This window comes from Onychomys torridus, chromosome 5 (genome assembly GCF_903995425.1).
Source record: "Onychomys torridus chromosome 5, mOncTor1.1, whole genome shotgun sequence".
In the NCBI taxonomy this organism is placed as follows: Eukaryota; Metazoa; Chordata; class Mammalia; order Rodentia; family Cricetidae; genus Onychomys; species Onychomys torridus.
Window position 1 is genome coordinate 18,344,170 of NC_050447.1, and position 13,307 is coordinate 18,357,476.

Genomic DNA, 13,307 nt, shown 5'->3' on the forward strand with positions numbered 1-13,307 from the left:
TAGAAGACAAGTAAGAATTAGCATTATCTTGTTGAACATGTCTAATTAGAGGGAAAAAAATCATCTACAACTTTTTGTTACGTCACATCTTTGAGAATATCTTACCCGTTTTACATCCATAGTAGAAGATCACGCTTTCTTCACCTAGATTATTGTCTTCTTTACATGAATTGTCCTTTACCTTTTCAATAGTTTCTCTGGCTTGTACTTCCCCTCTTTCTTGTGATGCTCCCCGCTTCTTTAAAAAAGAAGTCTTATCCCTTAATGTCGTTTCTTTTTTAAATATTCACTTAGGTATATTTGAGGACCTGGCCATTAGGTGGTGCTTGTCCTGTGGAACATAAAAGCTGACTTGAACTTTCAAATGTTCAAGTCATTCCGAGGCCTTCTGTGATCCTCACTGCATACTTCTCCAGCCTTCCCTTCCTCTTTGTGTATGTTTTATTCAGTATTCCTGTTGCGCATTGCCTTGCTTCCCTATGGATCCTTTTGATGGTCATGCACCATCCTATGCATCCTTTGATGGGCATGCACAATAGCCTTGTCACTGTCTGCTAAACTCCTTTTTTCATTCAGTCGACACCTCACATCCCACCTTTCCTGTAATGCCTCCTTTAATCTTTCATGAACATAAAAACTTATCAAATAGTCACACTGAATTCTGTGTTAACCTCTACTTGAGCCATTTTGTCATGCCTTTGCCTCACTATGATGCTGTAAGGTTAAACTGTCATTTTGCAACTAATATAATTTGTATTTTGTATTTGCTTACTATTACTATCTGTTAAGATTATGTTATGAGCTAATTATGTGTAATATTAAATATAAAACCAGAAAGTTATACTGACACATACTATAAGAATTATATAAGTAGTATTCCTTTTCTTGTCTTGTCTTTTTTTGGTTTTTCGAGACAGGGTTTCTCTGTGTAGCTTTGCCTTTCCTGGAACTCACTTGGTAGCCCAGGCTGGCCTCGAACTCACAGAGATCCACCTGGCTCTGCCTCCTGAGTGCTGGGATTAAAGGCGTGTGCCACCACCACCTGGCTAAGTAGTGTTTCTTATTCCTAGTTACATATGGTATAGATTCGATAAACTCTGACATAAAGTTAAAATGTTAACAAATAGCTGATCATCAGATTGTCTGCAGTACAGGAGGCATGATTGCATGGTAGAAGAATCAGAAGCTTTTGGGGAGGAGGGTGTTCAAGTGCAGTGAGCAGCATCTCTGTAGGCAGGAAGTAGAGAAAAGTCCCTTTTTCTGAGTTGGTATACTAATAAATTCTTTTTATTGTTAAATAGTTGTGTGACTTGGACATTTTCCCATGAAAAGTACATTCAGACCCAAGAAGCAATGTTAGGGCCTGACTCTTGCCTCTATTACAGGCTGTAGTCAATGCACTAGAAGAGTTTGTTCCGAAAATGCTTATATGGATTTCAGTTTAATTCACATATTTGGTTAGACATGTACAATATAAAATTTATTTGTCATGGCTACTCTATTCACTGAAAATGGAAAATGTGGAGTTCTGAATGTTAATTTCTTTCTTCTGAAACAGCAAACTCATTATTACATTGGGTAAGAAACAAAAAAGAAAGAATGAGTCTTCAGATGAGCCGTCTGATGCAGAGCAGATGTCACAGCACACATTCAAAGACCAGCACTCTCAAGTGAGTACTCACGTTTATTCTGAGAAATGGAACACTGTTAGAGTTATTTAGGGAGCATAATATTGCCTCTTGGATAGTTACACTCTAGTTGAGTGATAAAAATATAATTTATTATATGGTAAATCCTATAGGATAGTATGATTTCAATATACTTCTAGAATATTACCATATAATATTAGATGTGGGAGGAAATTTATCTGCCTTCCTTTAACCCCTCATTTTTCAGTATTGGAACTGAAACTTTGAGAGATTAATAACAACAAAGTCCTGGATGACTTTTAATGTAAAGCAGTTATCTGGTGGTATCTTGGACTTACAGAGTGCTTTGAATGAAATTAATGGTATAGATATTAATAAAAATAATCACAAATCACAGAACAAATGGATTGACTCATTACTAGAGTTAATACTTTTTGTCTGCTTGTGTTGAAGAAAAGATAACCTATGAAAATAAAAATCCTGACAGACATAAATATTGTGCATTTTGCCTTTAAAAAAATTAGATGTCAAAATAATCCTATGGGGATTTATATATAGATAGATATCCATATACACATCTGTAGTGAAGGTCATAATAATTCAGGCCACCCTCTGCTTCCTAATCCTTAAAATACTACTGTAGGCCGTAGGGGTGGTGGCAACTGTTGAATTATGGGGCCAGAAAGCCCCTGAATGGCCTTTCTTCTTCCTTATGCAGCTTCTTATCCAATGGGAGAGTAGTGGCTCAAGGCTCCTGGGCTGCTGCAAGAGTTGAGGTAAGGGCAGTGATCGAAGCTCCTAATACCACATGGCCTGGCCTTTTCTTCACATGCTATCCTTAACTTAGGTAAACTTCTACTTAACTTATCAGTATCAGAATTTTTAGTTTAATTTTTCCTAGAATAATGCTGGCCATCTTTCCATTTTGTAATTTACCAAAGAGTGAAACAGTAGTATAGTTCTTTGTGAACATATATTCCTTTTTTCACTATAGTGTTAGGTTGCTTTGACAAGTGTGCTGCTTTAACAAAACAAAAAGCAAATGTATATTTTCTAATAAGTATAGATCCTTATTATGATATTTTTGGTTGTGTCATTTTAAAAATGAGGGAAAGGTCCATATAGCTTTCAGTGACAATAGTGCATTGTCAAGATGGATTCTTAAAGTTGAATTCAATTTTAGAGACAGCAAAATCTAGAATTGTGAATGTGATATTTAATTCTCTTTAATCTTGATAAAGAGTACTTTTGTAGTTAGACTAAATTTAGAGGCCGATATGTTTTTATAAATGCCCCTGTAGCAAATTATTTATAGGAAACTAGTTCTAACGTAACAAAGTATTAGTCACTTAAAAACATAAATTCTGTGCTCTCTTTATTCATAGTTCAGTGAGCAAATCTGCGAAAGCCTTTCATTTTCATAGAGGAGTGTAAAAGCTACAAACACACTAGAAGAGACAACATGTTACTGTTTTCAAAACATGGAGAAAGCCAGAAAGGCACATTTACCAATCATGCGGATGTCAGATTAGTTTCTACATTTTTAAAACCCATTAGACATGTTGATAGAGAAAGGTAACTGGAGAAGCGGCACCGTCTTTGACTTTTCCTGAAATGTGCTGCTGTGTGCTTCACCTGAGATGCTTTAGGATGAGATAATCTGCAGTCTTCTATCAAATCAATTAATTAGTCTGTTCAACTTGTCATAGGATGAAAGAGCAGTTTATATTAAATTGTCCTCATTTTATCCTATGAAGTTGTCTGAGTGTACATTCTTGTGAGTGTAAAGGAAATTTTCACACCATGCATTTACTTTTTACTAAAGATCAATGGACATTTCAGAGTACCAGTAAGTAGCCAAGTAACCAGAAAGGAATCTATAATATATATAGCTGAAACTATGTCATAGAATCTTACAAAAATATATTGAATGACTTTCAAACTTATTACTTAGAAATCATGTATAGTAAAACTTGGATAATCCATACATGTTTTATTATAGTAAATGTCAAGTTGAGTACTAATTTAAACTATTTTGAACATTAAGATCTATATGATGGTTGTAATAGAATTCTAAACATAACATTTATCCTAAGTAAGTTCATAGAACTTCCCCTCTAGGGAACAATAAATATTTCATGTGTTTTTCAAATTAGTATGTGAAAAAATAGATTTCTTGTAGCGTTTTTATTATGGCTATATATTACCTTGTATCTCTTCCATTAACAAAGTATTGCTTTGATGTTAGAAAATGTAAATGTCAGGCCGGGCATGGTGGTGCACAATTTCAAACCCAGCACTTGGGAGGCAGAGGCAGGAGGATCTCTGAGACCAGCCTGGTCTACAGAGTGATTTCCAAGGCAGCCAGGGCTACAAGAGAAACCCTGTCTCCAATGCAAACGAACAAAAACCACAAATGTGTTTATGTCCAACAGAAAGGCTGGGAGTTAGTTGCTCAGTCATAGAGTACTTGCCTATCATCGACTTGATTCCCAGTAGACCCTTTCCCTTACCAACAGAAAGTATAATCAGGTGGTGACCCATCCTAACAAAAAGCATGGAATTTGGATACCCATATACTACCTTTCTTGCAGTATTGCTCATCTCGGAAGATAAAGAGGCATGATCTTACAAAGCCACAACCATAGCAAACTTAGTACAATAACAACTTGTTGCCTCTCTGCTACACAGATTCAGCTGATTCTGTTACAGCTGGTTTTGTCGTGGTTGTGAAAATAATGAAAAGGCTCCCACACAGATAATATTGCAGAAACCATAGGTAGAATAAGTGTGTGGGCTATTTTCTGGTTCCACTGTTGAGGAATGTCAGGAAAATTACCCTGCATAAAAGGAAATGAGGAGAAAAATCAAGAATGATTAGATTTACCCAGTAGACTGCTACTGCCTGGTAGACTAGTTGGCTGAGACCCCTCAACCCAAAGGGCTCATGGAAGTACAAGAACACTTAAAAGTCCTTTTTTATTCTGAAACCAACCTGAGTTTTTATTTTTTCTTGTTGTTTGTTTGTTTTAGTGAAAATAAAAATTTGTATAATTTTGTTTTGAAAAATTCTCCTTGAATTATAAAATGTCAAAACAGGTATTAGATAATTAGGGAGTTGGTTCTGATTCAAAATTAGACTATTAAGAAGACCTATTACTGCAAGTACTACCTTTAAAAGGTTTCTGTTGTATGGTTTTTGTCCTTTTTTAAATGTTAATGTTAACTAGTAAAGCTAGTGAAAAACTAAATTTAATTATACAGGATCATTTTATATATTTAATCTAAAACATTTTATTTTTATTGTAAATATTTTCATATGCTTTAGAGAACACTTAATTTCTTCTGTGTTTATGCCCCAAATATTTAACAAATAACCATTTGATATAACTTTTATGTTTGGGGTAAGTGTATTAAATTATTTATAGTTTAAAATGTGTATTGTGTAAGGAGTAAATTAATAACTCAATAAGATAACCTTTTATTTTTGTAATTATTGGTAAAGAAAATTAATCCAGTAATAAAGGTATTACTGATAGAACACTGCCTTTCAAAGCTGTGAACTAGTTGAAAACAAAACCAGGTCTTTGTATTCTTAACTTATAAAGAAAAACAAACAATGGGGGGGGGTGTCACAAAACTTTCATATTTGAAATTATGGGAGGCAAAGCTTTGGGAAGAGTGTGAACTCATGGCCATGGGCGTGTTATAGCCTTTAGTCAGAAAAAGACAAAGAGATGAATGTTGCATATATTTTTGATTTTTTTCTAAGAAGTCACCAACATAAAGAGTAATATTCTTTCTATCTCTGCTAAATATTTTAAAAATAATTTATATAAATCAGATCCTTATGGTTCATTACAGAAAAGAAGATCAAATCGACAAATTAAGAGAAAAAAATATGCAGAGGATGCAGAAGGAAAACAATCTGAAGAGGAGATTAAAGGCGCTGTAAAAACAAAGAAAAATTCAGCTCCTCTGCCTTGTGAACAGCCTTTGCAGTTATTCGTGGTAAGACTGCAATTTAAACCATTACACCAGGAATTCATGCTACCCTGTCTCCTTTATATCCTTGTCTAAATTATTACCACAAGGTCTATATTTCTATTTTTTATTTTTCTCATATGCATTATGAGCCAAACATTTAGCCACTACCTGTGTGAGTTGAAACCTTGGGCAGATATTTATCATGCGTACACCTATATTTCCCAATTGGTACAGTGGAAATGGTGATGGTGGAGGGATTTGGAGATGAAGAAGCACAATGTGGTTCTTAAAAGGATAATGATATCCTACAATGTCAGATGATGGCAAGGGCAGTAACGATAAAACTTCTTTCCTTTTTTTTTTTTTTTGTTCATTCCTAGCATTTCACATTGTCTTAGTGCCACATTGATATTTGTTGAATGATACTTATTCTTTTGAGAACATATTCCATCATATATTTTTCCTCCTCATAGGAAAATCCAAGTGAAGAAGATGCTGCAATTGTAGACAAAATACTATCTTCTAGAATTGTAAAGAAGGAAGTAAGTAATGGTACAATATACTTTACGCTTTATATTTTGTGTCCTGTTTGAGTCACAGTTGTTAATTTTAATTTTTAGATATCATCTGGAGTTATGATTGATATAGAAGAATTTTTTGTGAAATACAAAAACTAGTAAGTACCTGAATTAAAAATTATGAAATGCTGTTAATTTAAAATATGAATTATTTAATTTGTAGATGTATTGAGTTACAATTAATATATTTTCATTTTGTCTACATTTTTATGAAGATGTTTCTTTCTTAAAAGAACACAATCCTGAAAAAGTAAAAAGGCTGTTTGAAAACCATTTATGGCCACCTGTGGTAGCACATGCTTTTTAATCCAAGCACTTGGGAGTTATGCTCTCTGTGTTCAAGGCCAGCCAGGTCTATAGAGCTAGTTCCAGGATAGCCAAGGCTACACAGAGAAACCCTGCAACAAACAAAAAAAGAAAGGAAACTTTTCATTTTAAGTTTGAATTTTTTGAAATTATATCAAAATGTAAGAATCTTTATAAAATATGATTTTATAAATCATAAGTATTTATCCCTTTTCTATTTTGAGCTTTTCAGGTTTATTATTTTTATGCACAACAATTGATCTTTAGGTTGCTACATCAAATCTGTATACTGATGATTTGACTTTAAGGTTTTAAATTTCTGTATTGGTTATAGGTGAATTAAATCAATGGAGCCAGCAGTTATAAGAAATGTATTCTTTTTGTATAGTTTCCAGTTTTTCTCCATACTTTGATTAAATCTTTCAAAGAAAATTATTTTGGTTTTAATGCATGTAGCTTCTTTTTTGTTGTTGTGTTGTTTTGTTTTGTGTTGTTTTGTTTTGTTTTGTTTTGTTTTTCCAGATAGGGTTTCTCTGTAGCTTTGGTGCCTGTCCTTGACTAGCTCTGTAGACCAGGCTGGCCTCGAACTCACAGAGATCCACCAGCCTCCTCTGCCTCCTGAGTGCTGCTGGGATTACAGGTGTGCGTCACCACCGCCTGGCACATATAACATTTTGATCATGACAAAATCAATATAGTAAAATTATAAGTCATATTTTAGAAACAGTTTTTGGTCAGTTTATCACTATTTTCACATGACAAACTGTGACTCCTTGACTACAATTTCTGTAGCAATCAGGGATCAAAATGGCTGTTTTAACAGTCTTATGAAATCTGTTGAAATTGAATGAAGTGATTACCTATATGTAAATTAATGGTAATATTTTTGTACTGGAAATTATAACTAAATATACATATGAAGAAACTGTTTTCTTTATCATTCTAATACAGTGTTTTTATAAAATTTTTAGCTCTTATCTCCACTGTGAATGGGCCACAGAACAGCAACTTCTGAAAGATAAAAGGATCCAGCAGAAAATAAAACGCTTCAAGCTAAGACAAGCGCAGAGGGCACATTTTTTGGCAGACGTAAGGAAAAGCTTTCCTGAATTTGGTATTATTGATCAAAATTTTAAGGATAGAGCTAACAATGTAATTCAGTGGTAGAATATTTGTGTAGCCTACACAAAACCCTGAATTCTATTTTCAGAACCGTAAAACAAGGCACTGCCTATTTACAATTCCAGTGTTAACAGTTGATTGTAAATGTTGTCTACACGTAGTATTTTTCTCTTTCCAAAATTAGCTTGAAAACTCATGAAATAAGAGCCATAATAGGTAAGCACAGTGATGCATGTCTTTTATCTTAGGAATCAGGAACAGATCTCTGTGAGTTTGTGGCCAGTATGGTCTCCATAGCAGTTTCAGGCTAGCCAGGGCTATCTAGTGAGTGCCTGTCTTTTAAAAAATAATAAAAAAGCACTGGTGGTTCAGTGGCAGTTAATGCTTGTATTTTTAAACTAGCGTGTGTTTTGTTGATTAGAGTTGAATGTGGACATATTAATATCACAAGGCATTTTTCAGTGTGTTCTTTAAGTAATGGAAGTAATAATGCAAAAAATAAGTGGGAAGCATAATTTTTATTATGTGAAAAATATTGCATATTTATCATGAACTTGGGTGTAAATATATATGGCATCAGTGAAAAGGGTTTGTTCACTTTTAGGCCTTGCTGAATGGCCTGATACCCTTCTCTAATTTTTTTCTATTTCTTTGATATCTTTATTTTTTAGTCAGGTCTCCTATGTTGCTCCAGGTGGCCTGGAGCTCACTGTGTGTACATTTAGTTATGAGTAGATCAGGATGGTCTTGAACTTGCCATGGTCATCCTGCCTCTGTATGCACCACTACCTCCAGCTTTGTGGATTCTTTTTTAAAGTTTGTTAGACTTTAAACTCTATCTTGAATAAGGTAGTTACTAAACCAGCACAACAAATTCTCACATGCATTTTATCTAGATTTTTTTCATATTCACTTTAATTTCAGTCATTGTTACAACATTTTCCTATCATACATGTAAATTTTTTCCTGACACGTTTGAACATAGTTATGGTATTTATTCTCTTATATAAACATAGTGCAATTATTATTTCATCAATAGGCCTTATTTACATTCCACTGATTATTTATTGTAGTAGGACTCTTTTTTTTGTTTTTTTGAGACAGGGTTTCTCTGTGTAGTTTTGGTGCCTGTCCTGGACCTCACTCTGTATACCAGGCTGGCCTCGAAGTCACAGAGATTCACCTGGCTCTGCCTCTGAGTGCTGAGATTAAAGGTGTGCGCCACCACCACCTGGCTTGTACCAGGACTTTTATAATAGAAATGTTTCAATGTCCCAGAGTTCAGTCCAGCACTGTATGTTACCTTTAGTTATTATGCTTCTTTTAATTTGGGTTTGTTTTTCATTCTCAGTATATTTTTTCCTTCCTATCTTTCTTTTGGGCTTTTTAAGACAAAGTTTCTCTGTGTAGCTCTGGCTGTCCTAGAACTCTGTAGATCCACCTGCCTCTGTCTCCTGAGTTCTGGGATTAAAGGTGTACACCACGACCCCAGATCATTCTTTTTGGTTTTTCGGGACAGGGTTTCTCTGTAGCTTTGGAGCCTGTCCTGGACTAGCTCTGTAGACCAGGCTGGTCTCGAACTCACAAAGGTCCACCTGTCTCTGCCTCCTGAGTGCTGGGATTACAGGCGTGTGCCACCACTGTCCGGCCCCCAGCTCATTCTTGAACATTTTTGAAGAGTCTATTTTGTTCTAATTCTTTATGGGAATGGTTCATTTTCGTTCTTCATGTATCCTATTACATAGTGCATAGTAGTTATTTGTTTCAGATGTTATACCTGGCCAGGGTGTAGCTTGATCATTGATTGAAGATAGTACCTTTTAGATTTGTCTTGTGTAGCCTCGGGTAGCCTGGAGCTTGCTTTTTAGACCAGGCAGGCCTAGAACTCTAAGACCCATCTGCCTTTACCTCTCCCTCCAGAATGCTGAAGTTAGGGTTAGCCATTATACCCAGTTCTTTCTTTGCAATCATTAAAATTCTCTGAAGACATGTAACATTTTATGGATATTGGGAGTTTTTCTATTCCTTTAGAATCTTTGACTTTCAGTCTGGAAATTTCAATAATTTCAATATTACAAGTACTTAAATATCATTGAATTTTTCACAAACTTAATTTTTCTTTTCACCTGACTCAGGTGCATCATAACTAAGACCTATGTGAGTTTTTTTCTTTTAAGCATTTGAAATTTCTTTTTATTATTGAACTATATTTAACAAAAATTGCATATAGTTAATGTCCACAATTGAATGTTTAGCTTTATGGAAAATCATGAAATAATCGCCTCAAACAAATTGGTATATCTATCATAGAAAAATAGTTACCACTTTTTTTTTCCCTTTTTTCCATTCTGCAAATACCGTTTTTGTGTTGGGTTGTACACACTGTTATCAAGTATCAAGAATGGTTTGGTCTTAAGGCCCAGCATAGTGCCCTCCGCTTATACATTTGCATTTAAGCAGCTGAGAGGCAATCGAGCTGAGCGGGCTGTGGAAAATAGGCTTTCAGAGATGTGTAGGATTTGCTCGAGCAGATGAAAGACATGGCAGCAGTGCAGTCTGCAGAGAGGAAGCTGAGGGTAAAATTAGACGGCTGTGACAGAATAGAGAGTGCTTTGTGGTTTGGGAAAACATTGTATTGTGCTTCTGTAGCAGGAAATCTGGGTTAACGTTGTGTTAAGTTTAGGAAGTGATGCTTCAGGAAAAGGAAAGATCCTGTTTGTTCTTCAGGAATGAATGTGGACCTCTTCTTTCCTTCTTTCCTCCTTCCTTCCTTCCTTCTTCTCTTCCTTCCTCTTTTTATGAATGTGGACCTTAGCCTCAAATAGGAAGAATCAGTGAAGGGTTTTAAGTATGGGAGACAATATATGCAATTTGTGTTTGAGAAAGATTATGTACACTAGGGACAATAAAAAATTATTTTAAAAAGTCAAGCTGGGCCGTGGTGGTGCACGCCTTTAATCCCAGTACTCGGGAGGCAGAGGCAGGCGGATCTTTGTGAGTTCGAGGCCAGCCTGAGCTACCAAGTGAGTTCCAGGTAAGGCACAAAGCTATACAGAGAAATCCTGTCTTGAAAAACAAAAACAAACAAACAAACAAACAAAAAAAGCCGAGGCAGAAGTTCAGAGACTCCTTAGAAGGGACTGTAAAATTCTACATTAGGGCCTAGAGAGGTGGGTCATTCATCAAGAGGACTTGTCGCTCTTACAGAGGGCCCTGGTTTGATTCCTGGAACCTACATGATTTTACAACTATCCTTAAATCCAGTTCCTAGGGTCTGACTTCCTCTTTCTGTTATCTGCAGGTACCAGGCATGCAATAGTGCATATACATACATGCAGGCAAAACACAGACACACAAAAATAAATGGATCTTTACAAGTTTAAAAGATTGATGTAAGAAGTGACACAGTGAGGATAAGAAAGAAGATCCCAATCTGAGTTAGTTTTAAAAGGAGAGACTATAGCTGGGTGGTGGTGGTGCACACTTGAGAGGCAGACGCTGGTGGATCTCTGAGTTTCAGGTGAGCTTGGTATGCAGAGTAAGCTCCAGGACAGCCAAAGCTACACAGAGAAACCCTGTCTCAAAAACCCAAAAAAATAAAGAACTGAAAGAAGAGACTGAAGTCAGTATATATTTGCAATGGTAAAGTACATGTACTACATGACCAAGGCCCTGAGTTTGATCTTGAGCACTGTATACACATACATAGACTCTATATAAAACCAACACATTAGCAAATGATAGTAATACCACTTAATTTAAGAGGATCGTGAGTTTAAATTGAATTTGGACAATATAGCAAAACCCAGTTTTGTACATGCACACACATGTATGTGTGCACATGCATGCATGCTCATACACAGGCAGAATTTATTGATTTATTTATTTTGGATTTTTGGAACAAGGTTTCTTTGTGTAGTCCTGGCTGCCCTGGAACTCTCTCACTAGACCAAACTGGCCTTAAACTCCAAGATTCTCCTACTCTGCCTCCCAAGTGCTGGGATAATAGGCATGCGCTGCCATGCCCAGCCCCAAATTGCCGTTTTATGCTTTATTAGCTATCACAGGGTAAAGGAGGGAAAAGAAATCTAGCATCACTTCTCCATTTTGGCAACTGTGAAAGTGGATCAGAGAGAGCTGTGCTTCCAATTACCACTTAAAGACTATGGGATGACTCAGTTTGAATAGAATGAGTGCATTTGATGTTTAAGTAGCCATGTACATAGTTGGTGTTCAGTAATATAGGTGCATTTGAAGAAAAGACCATACATAAAGGTGAGGAGTATGATAAAGTGACAGCTGCAATGTGAGTGAGTATGTGGAGTCATTTGGTCTTCACATCTTACTACCGAAGCAAAGTTGCAAAGGAAAGATGCATAGGCTACTTTTGGAGCTTTGAACATATCTGCTAGAATAGGTTACTTATCTGGAATACATTATTTTTTAGTCCTATTAGTTTGCTTGTATTACTTACAACATGTTTGTATTTACATCTTTCTACTTTTTCCTCAGATATCATTAAATTTACTTTTTAATTTTAGATGGAAGAAGAACCCTTTAATCCAGACTATGTTGAAGTAGACAGAATATTGGAAGTTTCTTTTTGTGAAGATAAGGATACCGGTGAGGTAATTATTCCGTAAAAATAGTTTCTAAGGGGTTGAGAGATGGCTAGCAGTTAAGAGCACTGGTTGCTAGTCTAGAGGATCCATTTCAGTTCCCAGCACCCACATGGTTATTGTGGCTACCACTGTCTTTAACTCCAGTTTCAGGGGATCCAACACCCTCTTCTGGCATCCCAGGGAACAGGTATATACATGGTATACAACATATGTGAAGATAAAGGTATACATTAAAATAAATAAAAATTGGAGGGAAAAGTTTCTAAGAGATAAGAAGATAAGGCTGGTAGTTAAGAGCACTGGCTGCTCTTGCAGAGGACCCTGGTTCAGTTCCCAGAAACCACATTGTAGTTCACAACCACCCATAATTCAAGTTACAGGGAATCCAGTGCCATCTTCTGGCTTCCATGGGTACTAGCTGTACACTTAGAACATATGCATATATATATATATGCACACAAACACTCATGTACATGAAATAAAAATAAATAAATCTAAAAAAATTTTTTCTAAGAAATACCCAAAATTTCTAAATATTCAAACCTACTACACTTGTAAAAAAAAAAAAAAAAAAGTCTAACACGTAAACCACATTTTAGAGGACCCAAGTTCAGTTGCCAGCCACACATATGGTGCCTTAGCACTGCCTAAAACCAGTGTCAGAGGCTCTGATAGCCTCTTTTGATCCCTGGAGACACCTGGCATGCACATGGTATACATACATACATGCAGATACCCAGATATACACATAATTTAAAAAAAAAATAGTTACTTTGGTTTTTTTGATGCATGTTAGTATATAAGTTGTTTTAGAAACATTTCCTAATGAAACTGTTTACTTCTTTAGAAGTGGTAAAATGAAAAACAATTCCTCTTTTAGGCTGTTATTTACTACCTGGTAAAGTGGTGCTCATTGCCATATGAAGATAGCACCTGGGAATTAAAAGAAGATGTGGATGTTGCAAAAATTGAAGAGTTTGAACAACTGCAAGCTTCAAGGCCTGACACAAGACATTTGGTGAGAGCCTTTCTTAGGCGGCTTT

At 35.7% G+C, this 13,307-nt stretch overlaps 1 protein-coding gene across 11 annotated transcripts in view; it reads left to right on the top strand.

The window, feature by feature from the left end:
* The window catches only part of Chd9 (chromodomain helicase DNA binding protein 9), a 185,841-nt gene that overhangs the window by 95,368 nt on the left and 77,166 nt on the right, over nt 1-13,307 (top strand). For 10 of the 11 annotated variants that reach the window (XM_036188234.1, XM_036188233.1, XM_036188236.1 and 7 more), the window contains 7 exons: nt 1,559-1,670; nt 5,514-5,660; nt 6,110-6,178; nt 6,257-6,312; nt 7,492-7,609; nt 12,184-12,270; nt 13,145-13,282. In XM_036188234.1, the coding sequence (XP_036044127.1) occupies nt 1,559-1,670; nt 5,514-5,660; nt 6,110-6,178; nt 6,257-6,312; nt 7,492-7,609; nt 12,184-12,270; nt 13,145-13,282 (727 nt within the window). Of the gene's footprint in view, nt 1-1,558; nt 1,671-2,367; nt 2,426-5,513; nt 5,661-6,109; nt 6,179-6,256; nt 6,313-7,491; nt 7,610-12,183; nt 12,271-13,144; nt 13,283-13,307 lie in introns of all 11 variants that reach the window. The other variant, XM_036188244.1, reaches the window with a different exon arrangement.